At 45.1% G+C, this 19,559-nt stretch overlaps 1 protein-coding gene across 1 annotated transcript in view; it reads right to left on the bottom strand.

Moving 5' to 3' along the window:
* Window positions 1-12,594: 12,594 nt before the first annotated feature.
* The window catches only part of COL6A1 (collagen type VI alpha 1 chain), a 54,621-nt gene continuing 47,656 nt past the window's right edge, over window positions 12,595-19,559 (bottom strand). Inside the window, exons 32-35 of the mRNA XM_066631224.1 lie at window positions 18,358-18,547; window positions 17,156-17,312; window positions 15,452-15,481; window positions 12,595-14,254 (exon numbers count right to left, since the gene is read on the bottom strand). Coding sequence (XP_066487321.1) covers window positions 13,644-14,254; window positions 15,452-15,481; window positions 17,156-17,312; window positions 18,358-18,547 — 988 coding nt within the window. The 3' untranslated portion in view covers window positions 12,595-13,643. The remainder of the gene's footprint in view (window positions 14,255-15,451; window positions 15,482-17,155; window positions 17,313-18,357; window positions 18,548-19,559) is intronic.

The raw sequence follows: 19,559 nt of genomic DNA, 5'->3' as shown, positions 1-19,559 counted from the left end.
ACTTCTACAGAATCGGGGGGATGACACAATCCATCCCGACCCTTCCCTGCTTATGCAATGTACATGGGGCAGCAGCATGCATGCTAATGGGATAGGAAACTCACAAGTGTGAGTGGAGTGGATTTGAAGAAAGGTCTGAATAATCAATTTCTCAATTTGCCCTTCTGAAAGTGATACAGAGATCTGCAAACAGAAATGGTAGTTTGTGTAGTGGAGGTTCTAGCAAACATTTTAAAAATGTATAATTCATGTTCTCCTTTTCCAAATATTGTTTCAAGTGGCTCACACAGTCCAAGAATAGGAAAAGCTGCAAATGTTCCCAAATCAAGGGTGAACATTCTGGAACTGCCGGTGCCTTTAAATGCAGAGATGGCTCCCCAGAGACAAGTTTACACAAGTGCCTTTGCTGCAACAATATTTATGTTAAAAGTATCTTTATGAGACATGCTGAGTAACATAAAGTCTTGAAGAATGAAAAAACTGCAAGACGAGACTGAGAAACGTGCCTTAAGGTACTCTGTCTGCACAACTGCTGAGAGCATCTGAGTACATTTAAGACCACCTTCTGCTTGGTAGGAGATAATCTCATGAGCTTTTTGGGTACAGGCAGTTTTTTACTTAAGACAAAGTTTCGGACCATTGGAAAAGTTGCCAATGATAAACTCAATTGACAATACATTCTTATGGCACAATCCTGACAGAATGCAGGCAGGTGCAGTAAGCATGACACAGGTGCTTGCTGTTGCACAAGTGCTGTAAAGTACCTTGTGGTGGTATAGCAGTCAGGTGGGCCAGCACCAAGGGTCACACCAGCACAGGGAACATCACAAGCTGAGCAGTTTTTTTTAAAAAATGGTATAGCAAGCCAAGCAGTGAAGAGGCAGAATGGGGCAGGGGAAGATCAGGGAGGGGATAAAATGGGACAAGTAACAGCAGTGACGGGTTGGGTGTGGTGGGTGGATTGGGCCTGGGAGAGGGGCAGGATGGGTCTGACTGGCGGCAGCCATGCACACCAAATCCCCCTTCCTGGGCCTGATCAGCTGACATGGTACAACATGGACACATCTGAGCTGCCCACTGCAGATGCTGGAGCTTACCCTAGGGCAAGGGGACAAATGTTCCCAATTTCCGCAGATACTTCCAGAATGCAAAACTCCCAGGTAAAATGCAGCAATCCCATACTGGTGCCACTGCACAGGATTTGCTCTGGATTGGGCTGCCCATATCATTGTTGAACAGTTGAGGCCAAACAGAGCATTCATACTGACTTCTGATCACTTTGTAATTCCTAGTGCTTTTTAGATCGACCAAAATAATAATTTGCCTGATTTTTTTTAAGCTCATAGTTCATTTAAACTGTTCTTAAATAGAATAAGTTGAAGTTTCAGTTAATGAATGGCTTGTGGGTCTGGCTATAGAGCTTCTGTTCCTTGTATTACCACATTTACAGCAGTGAGCTAAATTTACCATAAAGATATAGATCACCAGATAGTTCATGCAGATGGGTTGCTGTGTTCATCTCCTGCAGCAGCTGCAAAACAGAGTCTTGGGGCACCCATTAGACCAGGGATGTCATATAGTGAGCCAAATAGCATTCTTTTTGCCTGCTGAGTGCTGGAAGTGACATCATTAAGCAGGAAGTTACATCAAAAGCAGATGATGGCCAGAAATGAGTACTTTTTTCTCATATAGAAACTCCTTAGCTGCAAATGATAGAAAATGTGTAAATCTTGTTCATATGAGAGAGACCCATTATCATGCTGGAAGAGCCCAATTTTCACAGGGGTTAGATATGTTTCTGGGGGCAATGTTTGACACCCTTGCTTTAGATTATCAGATTTATTATAGTGTAAAGTTTTGAGAACTACAGTTCACCACATGCATGAAGTCGCTCATCTACACAGGTTTTCAAAATACTAGTAAAGTAGTGCCTTAGTGTTCTCTTATTGTACTTCTGCCATGAACTATGAATGCGATTCACTCCTTTTTGGCACCTAGTGAAAAGGCAGCCTGCAATTATTTCAGAAAAAATAACCAGAGAAAGCAAAGTTATGAAGGGCTCAAAGGCTTCTTCTTTCAGCAACATATGAGATTCATTAACAAACTACTACTTTGCTTGTATCTGAATCCCAGTCATTATTTGATGGCCTCCCTTGCAAGACAGGGATGACTAAGATACAGTGGTTGATTTTAATGACTGTATTTTCAAAGCTGAAGTCCAGAGTTTCCTTGGGATTGTTCATATTTGCTATCATCCAGTTAGGAATGTTCCTGAAGGAACCCTTTCAAACTGACACAGTGGACAATGGTGGGCTCTCCATTCTTTAGTTTGGTTGCTCATAAGAAAAGCCCTGCTGTTCCTCACCTGATCGTCTGTATGTGATGCAGCGTATAATAGTTCTTGAAAGTTTCTGCTTGTACAATGAGTTGGGATGAGCAGGGATATAATGCAAGTTTCTATGTTTATTCTTCCCCAGACATTTGAGCTACTTGCTGAGTGAAGCTGCAATACAGATACTGGCTGCAATTCAAAGCCACTTAAAGCCCAGTCCTAACTAAATCCCTGCATGGTGATGCAGATGTATTCCTTAGGGAATTTTTGGCTGCAGGAGGTCTCCTTGGGGTAAGGGGACATTTGTCCCCTTGCCCTAGGGTAAGGCCAAGAAGCTGCTATGGGTCAATTTGGACCAGTGCAAGCTTGATTACTGGTGCAAGTTTGTGTTGACCTGAGAAGGACAATCATGCCTGGGAAGAGGATCAGGATTTGGCATGTACTGCCACCAGATCCTGGGCCTGATCTGCCCTCCTCACACTCCCATCACTGTGCCATTCTGCCTGGTGTTCCTTAACAGCCTTAACAGTTCCTTAACAGCCCAATTCTATCCCCTCTGGTGTACAGGATGCAGGGCCTATACTGAATCCTATGCACCAACAGTAGACCAGGCCAGCCAGGAGAACCCTGGCTACTGCCTGGTCCCCTATGGGACACCTCAGATCTATACCAACACTTTTACTGGCATAGGTCTGAGGAACCTGCCAGGGTTGTGTCAGGTTCAAGACAGGGATTCGGATATGGAAGGTGTTGGCAGAGATGGGAACTTGAGTCAGGTGACTCAAGTTCGAGTTGCAAAAACACGCGTTTTGCATGTCACTGACTCGGACACTAACTCGAGTTTGAGCCACTGTCTCAGAAATGAGTCTCCATGTGTACAGACTTGAGTTTGTCTGTGTCTAGTTGTGCTTGCCTACATTTTTTTGGCAAATGAAATACCTTGCAAGACCATAATTCAAACTGGGCAAGCAGCAGCAGGGAAGTTCCAGACAGGGGGCAAAGAAGGGTTAATGTTTTGCAATGAGTAGGAGGCAAGGGGGAGGGAGGCAGGAGTGGGTTCTCTTGTCCATCTCTGAAGGAACCAATCATCACTGGGTGAAGGATGGGTGGTTATCCCTCTGGATAAGGAAGGGCAGAAGGAGGAGCCCAAGGGGGTTCTTGCCTTAGAACTGTATGGGGGGGGAAGGAGGTGGGGAAGCCAGGAAGCAATTCCTCATGGCTCCTGCCATTGTTACCTGTGAGAAAGAAGCTGCCTCATTGTAATGGAAATGCATAAGATCCCTTGAGGATATAGTGTGGTGTCAACAATGGCCCCTTGCTCTGGCAGGCAAGCATGGGGTTAACACCAGGGTCTTAGATTGCAGTGAGTGTGCAGCAAGCTCCTTCCTTCTGCTCTCTCAGTCCATCCTCCTCCCTTCTATATCCACACCTTTTTCCTTCCCCCAGGTGCTGCTTTTATCCCTGTTCCCCTTTTGCCTCCAAGAGTGCTGCACACTCACTGCAATCTAAGGCCCTGGTGTTAACCCCATGCTTGCCTGCCAGAGCAAGGGGCCACTGTTGACACCACAGGCATTTGGATATGGAAGATATGGAAGATATGGAGATAGACTCCTCAAGGGATCTTATGCATTCCCATTACAATGAGGCAGCTTCTTTCTCACAGGTAACAATGGCTGGAGCCATGAGGAATTGCTTCCTGGCTTCTTGGTATACCAGCATACCACAAGGATAGTATTCATGGGTGGTAGTCAGTGAAGGACTTCTGTTTGTACATCACCTGCAGAGAGAAAGCAATGGATACAAATTATGTAAAAAGATTGGAAAACTGCAGAATTTTTACCATTCAGTGTCCAGCATGGGTATCTGTGTGTTTTTTTTCTGTAGAGTTAAAAGCAAAGTCTGGGGAAACATGGGGGAAGAAGGATTAATCCCCAGTTCCCAGGCATCCCTTCCCCGATTTTCAAAGCAGCCACACCAGCTGTTAATTAGTAACAAAAAAGAAATCAGACCCAGGCAATCCCAGTTGTGGATCTCCCATCATGTCTATTTTTGGCCCTCCTCAACCTCAGACTTGAGCAAATCCACACCATGGTATGTGTGTGCCTATGTGCATGTGCATTTATGTAAAACTCATTTTATTACTGTGCCATTAACAGCTCTTCTTATTTGTTTGTTTATAAGATACCTAACATCACCAGGCAATAAATAAATAAAAACATTAGCAATAAAAAAGACAATGCCCTCAGGTTTACAATCATATTAGAATGAAAAGTGGGAGTCAGGCTTAACCTATCACATCTGTTTGTCTCCCTGTTTCCCAGCCCTTTTTCTGAGGAAACCTTAAGTAAATCCAGATGTGATTCTATTGAAATGAGTCATCAGCCACTGAGGAAAAAGCAAGGCGTTAAACTCATCGCTCCCCATTCTGAACTGGAAAAGCTGGAGCCTCTCAGTTTGTCACAGATCTACTCAAAGGCTGGGGAGAGAAAAGATAACTCAGGGTGGCCTTTTGAATTCAGAAATTCCAAATCAGTCTTTTTGTCTGACCTAGGAAGCACAGCACAGCCAGTTCTATGATGGAATGGAGGAACACGAGGAACGACACAGATACCTCTGACTAAACATCACGGGAGAGCAGGAAAAGAAGTTAATAAATTCATCATCATCATTTATTATTTATAAATATGCCTAATATTAATAAGCACCAGGTGCTGCACTGAAAACAGGTTCAGTGTAAAAGGCATGATATAAAAGGTGAAGGTGGCTGGAAGAAGACTTTACACAAACAGGGAGAATGGCTTCTCATGTGAGGAGAAGTGAGAGGATGCAACTCTGCCCATTGGGTGTGCTTTTCCCATCTGCTGTGGCAGCCCAATCCACTGTAACTCCCCTGTGGTGATGCACTGTGGTGATGCAGTGGTGCCACTGTGGCACTTGCTGCATCCTGCAGGGGTGTTTTGGCCTCTGGAGGCCTCCTCAGGGCAAGGGAACATTTGGAGTTTTTGCTTCCCAGAGCAACCATAGTATGCTGGGCGGGGGAGACTTTCAAACCAATACTGTACTCCCCCACTACCACCAATGCAGCCATGCCAAAAAGGGTCAAGCTGTATCTAGTGGGGGGGGGGGGGGGAGATCAGGAGGCTTTGGAGGGGAAAGGGGAAACTTTGCCCCTCTTTAGGCCTCCCACTCTTTGGACCTGCACCAGCTCTTTACCTGGTACAATTGTGAGGAGGAGAATGGGGGCGGGAAGGTTTGAAAAAATGGGATAGGATCTGGTATGTACCATTGTCACCCAGGAGGAGCAGCTACTGGAGCAGAAAACACAGAAGAGGCCCCCTTGAGGAGACAGGATATAACCCCAGGGATCTAATTAGCAGTGGGCATACTGCACAGCTGCAGCTCCTAGAGGCAGCCAGGTCACTACAGGATATAAGCAGTACCTGGAGAAGGGAGAGTTTGTGGGTAGTAGAAGGAGGAGAGCTTGGAGGAAGGAAGGAGAGAGGCCTAAACTGACTGATTCACTGGTGGACGGACCAACAGACTGGCGGATGGACTAACGACCAGGCAGACTGACCAATGGACTGGCAGATGGACAACGAACAGGTGGACTGACTTATGGACTAGCTAACTGACTAACAAACTGGCCAATGGACTAACTGACTGCCTGGCAAATTGTGGAATAGAGACTGCTGTAGATGCTGGAGACTAAGAGCTGCTGCTTGGAGAATTGGGAGGAGGGACCCTGCAGCCCCATCACTTCCTGTAACTGACTACTAGTTACCTTCCTGCTGGTGCTGGGTTCAGCAGTAGGTTTATACATTGCTAGAACTAGATGGGTTTGAGCCAGGAGGACTAATTAGCTTAAAGTGGACCAAGTTTGGAACAGGAATTTGGCAAAACAGCTGCATTTTCACTTCTCTTCATTCTTGGCCACCATTATGTTTGAGTCTCACATGGCAATCCCCTTCCAGCAGCCCGCCCCTACCCCACACTAGATACCACCACTGGATTGGGGTGGAATCTGGGCACCTCTGCAGGGGTATCCATTCTGCCCTCGTGCTTGTCTTGGGACTGTAGGATCACACCTTGTAAACTGTTTACTCAGCACAGCTGTTCATGTAAAGTGCTGCAAAGTCCAGCTAAGGAACCCAAACTAATTCAATGGAACCTTAAGGAACATCTGCTTGTGCTCAGTTTGTTCCCAGGAATTAACATTGGAAGAAGAGGGATGCTAACACAAACTGATTCTCTTCTCCTGGTAAATTATGTATCTCTCAGGACTTGAAATAAATGACTCCTAACATTTGTAGCAGGCTTGATCCTCTACCCCCCTCACCTCAGTATCCCTCTTGTGTCTGGGGCATGCTGTCGGGAAAACAGAGCTGGTGAAATGTTTCATTTGTCCAGCACTCACTGATTCCTTTATTTCTAAGTGGTATTACAACACAGCCCTCCAGCTGCATTTTCATCTGGCCTACATATCCCAAACCTCAGTTACTTGGAAGCAAAATGCTAACTTGGAGATCGACAGTGTTTCCTGCAAGCTCTTGCCACAACAAATTATGAGCTCAGGAATTCTACCCAGTGGGACCCTGAGCAGGTGAAACATAGTGCTGATGAATTCTTAGGAACTTGAATGGATTTCTTCTTTATCATTCCATTCTGCAGTGACTTAAATCTCAGCTGACACTGAAGCAGTGAAGTTGGCAGTTCCCTTCAACGAAGTGGTGTGATTTCACTTCCTTGTCTCACTCTAGCCACCCAGGAAGGATAGCAGATTGAAAAAAATAAGCCTCAGTAAGCAGGCTATGTCCCTGTGCCTCAGAACACCTCCGGATGTGTCCACACGGTTGTGACTGGAGGTGTTTTGAAGCCCTGCAGCCATGGATTCAGCACCTGAAATTCATTCATGGGCTTAGCATCTGATACTGAAAGGATGCCGAGCTTGAAAATAAGGAGGACCCACAGCATAAGGCAGTGGTTTTCAAACGCTCGTGGAACCCTTAAGTTCTTGAGGGGGCGGGGGGAGGCAGCAGGGATTGGGGAAAGGCAGCGGCGTGATCCCCAGGATCATGCCGCTCAGGGGGCTGCAGGGACTTGGGTGCACTTACCCAAGCCTCCTGCAGCCCCCGGGGGTGTGGGGAGCCCAGCAGGGCTTCTGCAGGGCTCCCCACAGTTGTGAAAGTAAAAGCGGAGCGATTGCACCCTGCCTCCACTAAAGCAGAAGTGGAGTGCAATTGCTCCACTTTCACAGCTGCAGGGAGCCCTGCAGAAGGTTGCACCGGGCTCCCCTCACCCCGGGAGGGCTGCAGAAGGCTTGGGTAAGTGCACCCAAGCCCCTGCAGCCCCCTGAGCAGCACGATCCTGGGGATCACACCACCGCCTCCTCCCTGCCTGAGGCTGCCCCCGCCCCTTAAGGGGGCAGAGGCCAGGGCCCACAGGCTGGGATGTCACGACACCCCAGTCTGAAAAGCCCTGGCATAAGGTTATCTGTATTGGGAGTGGATAACCTATTAGACTCCTCCATATTCTGCTAGGCTCTGCTCATGACCCACCACATTCCACTATAGCTCTACCTACCCATCCATCTTCTCAAAGCTAACAGGGTTTTCAGGTGAGCCACCAGGAATGCCTCGCCCACCAAACCTGGTTCTAAAAAGGGAGCCAGTATTTTTTAAATTCACAGCAAAATCCAATGCATGTCTACTTAGGTCTCACTCCTATTTATTTAATGGGGCTTACTCCCAAGTAATGGTATTTAATGGGGCTTACTCCCAAGTAAATGTGTATAGGAATGCAGACTTACAGCCCAATTCTATGCTTCCAGGCACTGTAGGCTACAGCAGCGCCAAAATGGCTGCTATTGTATTCTGCGGGACCAAGGAAGCCGCCAGGTGTCTCCTGGGGGGGGGGAAGAGGACATTTGGCCCCTCATCGATACACCTATTCGAAGTACTACCGGAAGTAACTGGTGATGGCATCATTGCCAGTTACTTCTGGATTGAGAGGCCAGATGCAATGTGATAAACACCATGTGGTGTTTATCCATGTTTAACTGGTGTTTATCCAGACTCCGTGTGGACAGGAGGGCTTTTTAGAGTTTCACGATCAGCTTCTGCAATGGTGGCAGTGAAGAAAGCTTTCTTTGCCACCATTACCATTATCTCGTAAATTTGCCAGGGAGCCCTACGGCATGGTCAGCAAGATGGTCAGCATGGTCGGTATGATCAGAGTTTCAAAGAAAAGCATGCTTTGGAGCTCAGCCCACCATGCCAAGCCTCCTACCAATGTTTGTCATGTCACATTGCTCGTCTCACTGCTGGGCAGCAGATGCCAGGGGTCCCACAAGTACCACCAGACACCACCTCAAGTACCATTGATGGTACCCATACCCAGGGCCTCTGAGAGGAACTTTATCAGGGGGACAGAGTTTCTTTTGGGCCCCTTTGCCCTTTGCCCCTTTGCTCTGGTGAAACAGAGGTGGGAGGGTGGTGATGAGTGAGTAGAATGGGGGCAAAGAGGGGCAAAACAAGGTGGAGACAGCTGGGAAAGTCTTTGGAGCCCAGGTCTACTACCCACGTGGCATAGAAAAACCAGACACACCGCTAAGTCTCTCTACACATTTTTAAATATAGAAAATCATGCAGAAAATTAGCATCATCATCTTTAGGCTCACACTAGATTGGAAAGTGTCCTGTGCAGACCAAAACTTGCTTCTGCAGCAGCTGTAGCCTTGCAGCTGTTTTCCTGAGCTTCTTCATGGTAAGCAGATCCACAAGCCAAAGAGCTACTGTAGTAGTCCAGTTTCCTCTCAGATTTGACATGTCTTAAGGAGTGTCACGTATGCATTCCTCAACCCAGCATATATGACTTGTCAGTAGCTGCAGCCGCATGCTCATGGTAGTGTCCCCCAGCATCCCATCTGGGCAACAAGTCTGAATAGAAAATGTAAGATCCTAGGAAATGTCTGGGAGTGGGCCCCCTCCTTTGGCTCATGGGACCCTTTTCTGACCCTGGACCTGGGTACAAATTGCCCCCTTTACCCCCCTCTTCTTGGCCCTGCCCATACCACTGGTTGAGAAACACTCAGCTAGATGGTACTGCTGTAAGGTGGGTTCACCCAATTTTGAAAGAATATGCATTCTGGATTGAAATTAAATGAGGTAGCTTTGTGGGAAGTCAGTCAGAACTATACGTGTAAAGATGGATCTTTTTCATCCAAGGGTAAGTAGCTTGGCCATCCATATAATCCTTTAGTAGGATGATGCAAGGATTTTAACCACATACCAAGTCTTCATGTGTGGTAAAATTGTAGATTGTACTTACCCAAAGTTTCTTTGGCAACAAAGTTAAATGTTTTGCTTTGTAGTAGGCTGTTCTGGGTACCAGTGAAGTCAATGGAACTTGGGCTGTGGCCATTGATGCCAGCAGAAGCCCATGTAATGGTTAACACTGCAATTCCTAGTTCCTATTGTGGAGTGATACCTAAGGAAGGGAAGGCCCAGTTCACATGAAGAGGACCATGGGAACTTTCTCTGGCAAAACAGAGGAGTGGGAGAGATGAAACATGTTGAAGTGATGGTGGAGGAAGACTCAGGCTGAATCTTGCTGACCATGCCATAGGGCTCCCTGGCAAATTTACGAGATAATGGTAATGGTGGCAAAGAAAGCTTTCTTCACTGCCACCATTGCAGAAGCTGAAATGTGTCTTCCAGGTAGAATGGGGCTTATTGAGCCACAGAATGTAACCCCTGGAAGATGAACTGTTTATAGACCATTGTTCTTTTGCTTGACCCTTTTCAGATCAAATTCTTCATATTCAATCTGACTCGGAGAAGTCTGTACTGGCAGTATAGCAGTGCTTGTCATGACTGCGCGGATCACTTGGAACTCTGGCCAGGGCACTTTCTTTAGCTGATGAATACCACTACATGCAAGTTGCACCCTGGTCCATTCTGTCTGAATCTTTAATAATAATAATAATAATAATAATAATAATAATAATAATAAAAATAATAAATATTATTATTATTATTATTATTATTATTATTATTATTATTATTATAAATTTTATTTATGTCCTGCCCTTCTCCCCGAAAGGGACCCAGTTCTTTAGTTCTTAGTATTCTGCCAGCGTTTTGTTGTGCTGCTCTTTGATTTGTTTTGTGGGCTGGACTGTTGTTTTATGGGTTGTTTATTTGTTTTCTTTGCCATTGATGGCTTTTGCATGATGACCCCTCCTCCCTAATTCATCCTTGATCAAGTCTTGTTGGTGGCAGATTTTGCACAACTGTGGTGCTCATTTGAAATGTAGGAGCTCTCCAAGAAGCCTCCTTGCCTGGAAAAAGAAGCATCGGCACTCTTGGGGCTGGTAAGTACTGGTAAGCATCGGCACTTACCAAGGCTGGTAACCCCCAGTACTTTCAACCCGTAGGTCATTGCAGGCATTCTCAGCATGCTGAGTGGTCTGGGGTTAGCCTGGGTAGAGTGGAACAGAAAGTGGGTTGGAACTCATTGGAGCTAAGGCAGCAAACTAATTTGCACACCAAGCCATAAGGGAGCAAGTATTTATCCAGTGGTCTTTTATTAGGAATTCATTAGCTCCAAATTTAAACTAGTTGTAGAAAATCATTACTTTTTGGCACATATTACAGTTTATTGGTTTAAAATACCCTGGCCCCATTAAAAGGATTTATTTTATAACAAGTGAGATCATTGCTGTTTATAAACACCACCATCCCGTCAAGCTTGAAAGCTAATGCAGCCTAAGAAGAAGCAGTAGGTTTGTTGGTCTTGGCTCCAGGAGACTTCTAGTCCTGTCTTCACCAGGAACTCACCTCTGGGGGCAAATGACATAGCTGGCCTCATTTCCCACTTTGAAATGAGAACAAGCAGCTCTCCTGGCTGCTGCAAAGATTTGAATCTGCACTATAAAACATGCTGTGAAAGAGCCGCGGCAATGAATTGGACTTGCAAAACAGTCAGGCCTCCCCCCTCCTGAAGCTGCATCTGTGCTGCATATGTTTCCACCCTGGAATTCAATACAACCCAGCTTGCCCCAAGATGGAGGACTGTTAGAACAACATTCACTCAGCAGCAAGGCTGTACCAGAACCAAGGAATGGGATAAGTTAACTTCAGCCAGAGTAGGATGGAAGGGCCAGAAGCCTGCCCCAAAGTAATTCCCCAATTTTGCCACTATGTTTGCCTGATGGTGGTGACAGACAAGTCATTCAGCTGGTGCTGATTAACTTTTCATGCTCCTCCCAAAAGAAGCCAATGTATCCTAATGGAGTCTCTCTCTTCTCAAATGCACAGAGGGAGATGGAGTAATGCAACTGTCCAACCCTCATTCACCGATTATATGCCCCACGTTCTGGCTGATGATTGACACACAGGGTGGGCTTGGGGCAGAAAGAAGGCCTCTTTAAGACTCTCAGTGCATGCTGGTGGTGGCAACAGCAGGAGGAAGTGGCAGAGGCAGAAAATGGGAGATAGCAGTGGTGTTGGCTACACCAGGACAGCTGTGCCTTAGCCATCACAGTTTTCATCCCCCCAGCCATCTTGTAGCATCTTGGTCCTAACCCTCCCAAGCCCCTCACACTTGACATCCCCTCATCCTGGCAGCAAGCTCTGTGCTCTTAATACTGCTGGGATCATGGAAACACCATGCTCTTTTTACCTGCCTCTTCCACTGGGGACCACCTGGCACCATGTGTCTCCTGCTAGGGGGCACCTGCTGCTCTGATCTGGTGTGGTGGCTGCTGCTGAGAAAGTACAGCTGGGGTCCTCCTGGGTAGCATGTTCATAAGTAATGCAAAACCCACCTTTTAGTTTGGCTGCACTGGGATGAATGTTGTCAATGTGACAAGTGTAGAAGATCCATTTTAAAATCTAGTCAATGTGGATTTTTCATCTGATTTATAGAGAAAGGAAATGTGCATTTTTAAAACCAACCAATCAGTGTTTGGTAGTCACAGATAAATCATTGTATCCAGTGTGAAACATTTCCCATGCAAGGTGCATCAGTGGTCTTCAGAATGTGATTTAACACATGAGAGTGCCTTTTACTCAGTAAACATGCTAAGATTGAACAGTCCTCCTGGAGTGTGTGTGTGTGTGTGTGTGTGTGTGTGTGTGTGTGTTTGTGTGTGTTTGGCTTCTTAAGTCTGCTTCTGATATGGAGTGAAAAAGCCACATTTTTTTCATGATGTGGAACACCTTTCCTTGTAACTGACACAAAGATAATTTCCCTCCCACCAAAACTGTGGAAAACAATTTATTTGAACAAATTTGAAGTGAACATCTGATGGTAAAACACAGGAATAAAACAAAGTGGTAAAATGGATTTTGATTACAGAACAATACAAGTTGCTATGTTGAAAACAATTTCCTGTTTTTAAAAAAAGCATATTGAATTCATAGCAAGAGCACCATTAGAAACACTGAATTAAACCTGTCCAAACCAATCCCCCAACTTTGATGTACGTTTCAGAATGACCGTGTAAACATGTAATGTAAACCTTGGACGTGTCACCAACAATCCCAGAGCACAGACTTTGATAAGATTTCATTTACAAATAATTTAGAAAGAAATGCCAACTGGAAGATTACTTTTCAGGCTTCATTTCATCCACTATGGACAACATCATTGTTGCATGGATCTTTGTAACACCTTCCATAACTAAACTCTAGTTTGTCTGAGATGCTATTAGTTTAAATTTTGCAGTCAAAATATCCTGTGTTGAACTGGATTGTACATAATTACAATTTCAGTAACTTCCAGAATGGCCCAAGACAGCAAAGGTGCCCCTGGACATGTCCCTTAAACTGTATTTCTGAAGATAACTGAGTAGCTAAGTGAACAGTCTCTATTCAAGACCTTTCATATTATTTTAAAAAAATTAAATGACAGACAAGTTTAAAAACATTAATTTGGGCAGTGAGATAAGGAATCATTTTATTCTGAAAAGAGGTTTGTTATATCTATGTGAAATGTGCTATCCATCTTAGGAATAAGAGTGATGCTTCATCATTATCTCTGTCAGATACAGTCTGCAAAACAATCATTTCAGTTACAGTTCAGAAGGCTATCAGACAGGAGAAGACCTACATATTTTGTCCTGGTAGGTTGGAAGACTTCATGTCAAGAAAGAGAACAGGAATGGACAGGGATGGGCGTCAGGCAGCTCAAAGCAGAGGCTCAGTTGGGGGATATGGCTTTTTATAAAATCATGGGTTTCATTGTTGCTAACATTTTAATTTTTTAAAACATAGAAGCTGTTTATTCTGCTCCTCTGTGCTTCTCCTCTTCAGTCTACAGTAAGTTTTCTGGAGACAGTCTGATAGAAGACACCCCTCAGCAGAGAGTGGTAATCAGGAACTCTGAAAAGATGGCGCTCCCCATAGACCACATCATACTCAGCGGTTTTTCCAGTGACAAGCACGCGTATATTGGGCTCATTGGCTTGAGTGCCAACCACAAGTACATAAATTTCAATGCCTGCCTGTCGAGCCTCCTGAACGGCCCTCTCAATGGCAGCACTGGTGATGCCTTGAGAGTTGCCATCTGAGAAAATAAGCACCCTCTTCTTAGCGCCAGAGCGGGACGACTGCCGATACAGATTGGTGACGTACTTGAGGGCTGCATTCACGTCAGTGGCATCATTCATAAATGCCATGCTGTCGATTGCATCGGCAATCACAGTATAATTCTGCTCAAAACGTGCCTCCAATTTCTGCTGTGTTCTCCCACTGTACTGGACCACAGAGACGCGCGCAGTGTCCTCTGCAGGCTTGGATGCTGTCAGGAATCTTTCTGCGAGACGTTTCACAAACTTTTTGGTGGTTTCGAAGTTACGGCTCCCTACGCTGGTAGAACTATCCACCAACAGTGTGAGATCAACTGGGCCAGAATACTGGACTGAAAGGAGAAGAGAGATTTGCTATTTACTCTGCTGAACATTTTCTATAGCTGTCAGTGTTCTATAATTAGCAAAATAAAGCCAGAGGGTTTTCAGTGTTACAGTGTTTCAGCTGTTCAGTGACTGTATATATTATACAGACACAGGAGTGCCAATATACTTTAAGGTAGGGGTGGCCAACCTTTCAATTTTTAGGGCTCCTGGACCTTTAACAATCTTGCAGAGGCAGAAATTTCAGCAGGTGCAGCTTGTCATCTGTCACTCCCTCTTCTATACAATTGTTAAAGGTCCTGGAGCCCTAAAGTTGAAAGGTTGGCCATCCTGATTTTAAGTAAGGTGAATCAGTCTGAAATTCAGTTCCGACATGACTGCTCTGGATAACAAACTGTGTATTTTCTAATACAAGAGAAAAATGAGCAGCTCCACAAAAGCTTGAAGTTGGCCTAGTCCTGTAACTACCTTGCTAACTCAAGATCATGTTCCTCAACATCAAGGTTCTCAAACACCTTGTGTTTCCATATGATCCAAGCAGACCTGATGCAGAAACATGGCCAAATCTGTGTCTGTCTCCCCCCAAAGATGTTGATGAGAAAGTGGTCAAGCCAGAGTAGCAAATCCTGCAGAGATATAGTGGGCAGATTCCTCTGTGGAGGAATCTTAAATCCTCCTTAAATCAGGAACCTTAAATCAGTCAGGGCACAATCCTAACCAGGACTACTCAGAAGTAAGTTCTATTTTGTTAAATGAAGCTTACTCTCAGGAAAGTGTGGTTAGGACTGCAGCCTTAGGACCCAATCCTATCCAACTTTCCAGCACTGGTGCAGCCGCAATGCAGCCCTGAGGAAAGGGAACAAAAGTTCACAGACCTTGAGGAGGCCTCTCTGACTGCCTCCCCACCACAGGATACAGTGTATGCCACATTGGCACTGCTGCAGTGGCACTGGAAAATTGGGTAGGATTGGGCCCTTAGTCTCTCACAGTTAGGCTGCAGTTCCCTCCTGGTGCTAGCAGTATACATTTACAAAGAACTGTTGAACCATGGGTTTGCAACTCTTGTGAATGACCACTGCCCATAACAAATGTAACTGGGCTCATCATCAATCAGGAAGACAATGCAGATTGTCCTTTGAAGAGACTCTGTGGGATACATAAAAGGTATGCTTGTTGATCAGAGCAGCTTTACTAAGAGTACTCACTTGGGCAAGTGTAGTCCGGGCACACCTTGTCTATAAAATAAACAGATGAAATCACATTAAAGCATTTCTTCCTTAGTAGCAATCTTTTGTAGTCTGTTCAAGGCTAATGATATCATATGGCTCCTTGTATTTTAAAAATCTCAACTAAAACTGGAACAGCATACCTTAAGATCAGCCATCACCATACCTGCAGAGTAGCTACAAATAGGTGCCCCAAAAGCAATGATATGTGGTAGAAGACAGTCCTGGGCAACTGTTTAGCTCACATGGTAGCCAACCCTAACTGTGAAGGAGTCAAATATATGTGGCTATTCCGAGGTGTCCTGAGGCTCTAGTACGTGTTTAATTATTATCACCAATGTAACATTACAGGTGGTAGTTCTGCAAGAAATGACTTGCAAACATCTGCACTCCAGAGCATTTTTCTACAATCTTTCCAAGGATGATCCAATTGCATTTTATTTTATATGGAATGCAGCAAAGCACTATGGCAGCTATATGTAACACATGATTCGCAGCTCTGACTAACAGCACAATCCTAGGCATATCTACTTAGAAGTAACTCCCACTGAATTCAGTGAGATGAGGTAAGTGTGCATAGGAAGCAGCTGGTAGCAACTATGGCTAGAAGAGAACATGAAAGAGCAAGGCACCCCCTGTAGTTCCCACTGGGGCTCATTAAGGCAACAAAAGAGAAGATGCAACCTCAATGACACTGCACTGTCTGAAAGAGAGAAGAACCCCACTGTGGCTGCAAGTTCTGTAGTTGCTATAGAGGCAGGAATAATCCATTGCTCTTTATTCCATGACAGCAGGAAAACAGAAAATGTCACAGCTGGCCTCATCTCAAAAACCACCTTTTCCTTTGCTTAGGACACAATCCCAAAGGATCCCTAGGCCACTTGCACAGGTCAAAGAATGTCACAAAAGTGCTGTAAGGCACTTCTGCAACAACTCATGAGGCTGGTGCACATCCATGTACCAGTCTCCACAGGCAACCCCAGGCCTTACAGAGCCAGTGGAGGGGCAGGTTCATGCTGGCATTTCCAGGACAGTGTGGGGGCCTGGGGAGGGAGAGGGGAACAGAGGCGTTCCAGGGTGGACAGTGTGTGGGCCCATGGGTAAGCCATGGTTGAGCAGGGGTGGAGCCAGGATTCCAGCCCTAGACAGCCAGGATCAGCTCCGTGCTGCTCGGAACTGCGCCACCTCTTGCCCCGGGCTGAGCCGCAACCAGCCCCAATTCTCCGTTGGATATGGGGCAGGGCAGGCCTCCCCATTCCAGCATGGGTTAGGATTGGGCTGTTATACAATTTTATTTATTTTCTGTATTTTGTATCCTGCCTTTCCAAAAAGCCCAAGATGGCTAACAATCAATTTCCAACACAATAAAACCAAACAACACTAAAACAATAACATGACAGAATCAATGCTAAATATTGAAGAACCCACCAAAGACTCCTCTGTGGTAATCCAGCCACATTAGCCACAATTTGAATGCAGAGAGAACCATCAGAGAGTGCTCTCATTTACTTACAGTATTTACAATCCAAAGTCATAGATAGGTCATGATGGTCATTTCACTCATCAGTTATTTTGCATTTATTGTGTCAAGTGAGACTCCTGGTTTCTCTTAGAAGCCACTTCCCTGGGCACCAGACCATAAGCATTTGACCTGAACCAAGCAACTAGAGCTTTCTTACCCACCTTTGCAGACATAAGAGGTAACATTCTGTAAGAAAGTGTCATCGAGCAGTTCAGCATAGTTGGCTCGTGAAATCACCAGCCCCCCACAGGAAATAGTTGATAATTGTTCAGAGTTTGGATCAGCATGGAAAATGTCACCAATACCCAAGGGGAACACCTGTAGAGTGAAATATTCATAATATTAGAAGAACCTGTATCATGGGTGCTCTGGTTAGGCACATGCCCCAACCAAGGCTCAAAGGAGATAGAAGAGAACTGGACCTTGACTTGAATTTGCAAGAGTAAAATTGTAAATCTGTTGGATGTGGAATACAGAGAATTCCTCTTGTACAGATCCTATAGTGGTGCTATGAAACTCCAGCAAATAGCCTTGTCTGTAATGCCCAGAAGAGTACACTGGTATCCCTTCTATAAGATATGTCATCAATCCAGCACACAGTTATACAAGATCAGGGATGTCAAACATAAGGCCTGCAGAATCTATCCAGTGCTCGGGCTGTCCCAGCTCCACTATCAGCTGCTCTCAGCTGCTGAGGTCACTGCTGTAAGGACAGCTGGCCTGATAATTAGGCTCTCCCATATCTTGAAAATATGATAAAAATTTGCATATTTTCTCTTCTGTCAATTGCAGCTAATGATTTCCTAAGTGAGAAAAAAAGTGCTTATTTCTGGTCATTACCTGCTTAATGACGTCACTTCCTGCCCTCAGCAGACACCATGAATGCTATTTGGTCTAATATATGAAACAAGTTTGACACCCCTGAATTAGATTTTGATCATTGAATTTGCATTAAAAACTAGTCTGTTTATTAAAGAACTGATTGGTCCCAGGTAGATATTTTCCTGGTCTGGACTGACTTGGTCAATGTCATAACAGATCTAATCACTAGATGTCTTTAGAATCCTTCCCAGTTGGCCTTGGTATACACCAGCATTTACTGATGAAGACATTTGTTCCTTGAACAGGCATTTGGCAGTTCTTTTCTATATTTTCCTACCATTTTCTAAAATGGTAAGAATGAGTAGCTATCAAAGCATTCACCAATTTGCACACATCTGCATCTGCTGCAGAAATTCTTGAATTAATTTCTCCTACAGTGGAGTCATCTTCTGCTTAATTTAATCTAATTTTGCTGTTCATCTTCTTATTCAGAAGAAACAATGACGACTGTTTCTCCCCCATTCCCCTGTATTGATTTTACCTGGGTATCAGCTTCACAGAGAGCAGACAGTGGTGTTTGATCACGATGTATGTCAGACCGCCCATCTGTGATGACAATGGCCACTCTCTTCTGGCCAGAGGGAAATCGCCGCAGCAAATTTTCCTTTGTGAACTGAAGGGCTTCTCCAGTATAGGTGCCACCAGCAATCCAGTTAAGTTTCTTTATGGCTCTGCAAATGAAGCAACAATGAACAGTAGTGCCACCTGCTAGAAGCAAAACTTCCCTCTGATAAAATCTGCACACATCTCCTACCTTTTGGTTTGCTTTCCACCTCCCCCTCTTCCAGAAAATCTGACTTTACATGATGTTTACATAAAGCCACATTAACACCTACACAGCACTTATATCAATATTCTTGTAATAGCAAAACAACCGAATTAGTTGGCACAGGACTTACAGTAACCTATTAATGGAACCCTCATGTACTCTAGACTGCCAATTCTAATCTGTTAGAGCAGGGGTGCCCAAACCCTGGCCCTGGGGCCACTTGCGGCCCTCGAGGCCTCTCAATGCGGCACTCAGGGAACCCCCAGTCTCCAATGAGCCTCTGGTCCTCTGGAGATTTGTTCGAGCCCACACTGGCCCGACGCAACTGCTCTCAGAGTGAGGGTGACTGTTTGATCTCTCTCGTGAGCTGTGGGATGAGGGCTCTCTCCACTGCTTGTTGTTTCACGTCTGTGATGCAGTAGTGGCAGCAAAGGAAAGGCCAGCCTTGTGCCAGGCCTTTTATAGGCCTTGAGCTATTGCAAGACCTTCATTTATTCATATAAGTTCATCTTTAATATATTCATTTATGTAAACTTATGTACATTTATTCAAATTTTAAATGTGAATTAATTCTTTTTTCTCCCCTGGCCCCCAACACAGTGTCAGAGAGATGATGTGGCCTTCCTGCCAAAAACTTTGGACACCCCTGTGTTAGAGTAACAATACTCCATAACCTGTCATGCAAAATCCACCTAGTAAAATCAAGTATTGTTTGTTTCTTTTTGAAGCAGTTGTGAAAGGGTCCAACACGTTGTGCATGCAAAAGCGTCTGTTGGTGGCAGCGGGCTGATCTGCCTTTTTTCATGTCAGGAACATGAGGTACAACAATGGCTAGGTCTCATCATAGTTTTGGCGTCATTGCTACATTGTCCTCAGGGCAGTCCTCAACTTTTCCCCAATTGAGTGAAAGGCAA

The sequence above is a fragment of the Tiliqua scincoides genome, chromosome 1 (assembly GCF_035046505.1).
Source record: "Tiliqua scincoides isolate rTilSci1 chromosome 1, rTilSci1.hap2, whole genome shotgun sequence".
Taxonomy (NCBI): domain Eukaryota; kingdom Metazoa; phylum Chordata; class Lepidosauria; order Squamata; family Scincidae; genus Tiliqua; species Tiliqua scincoides.
Note: the sequence above shows the minus strand (reverse complement) of the source record. Positions and strands in the feature narration are given on the sequence as shown.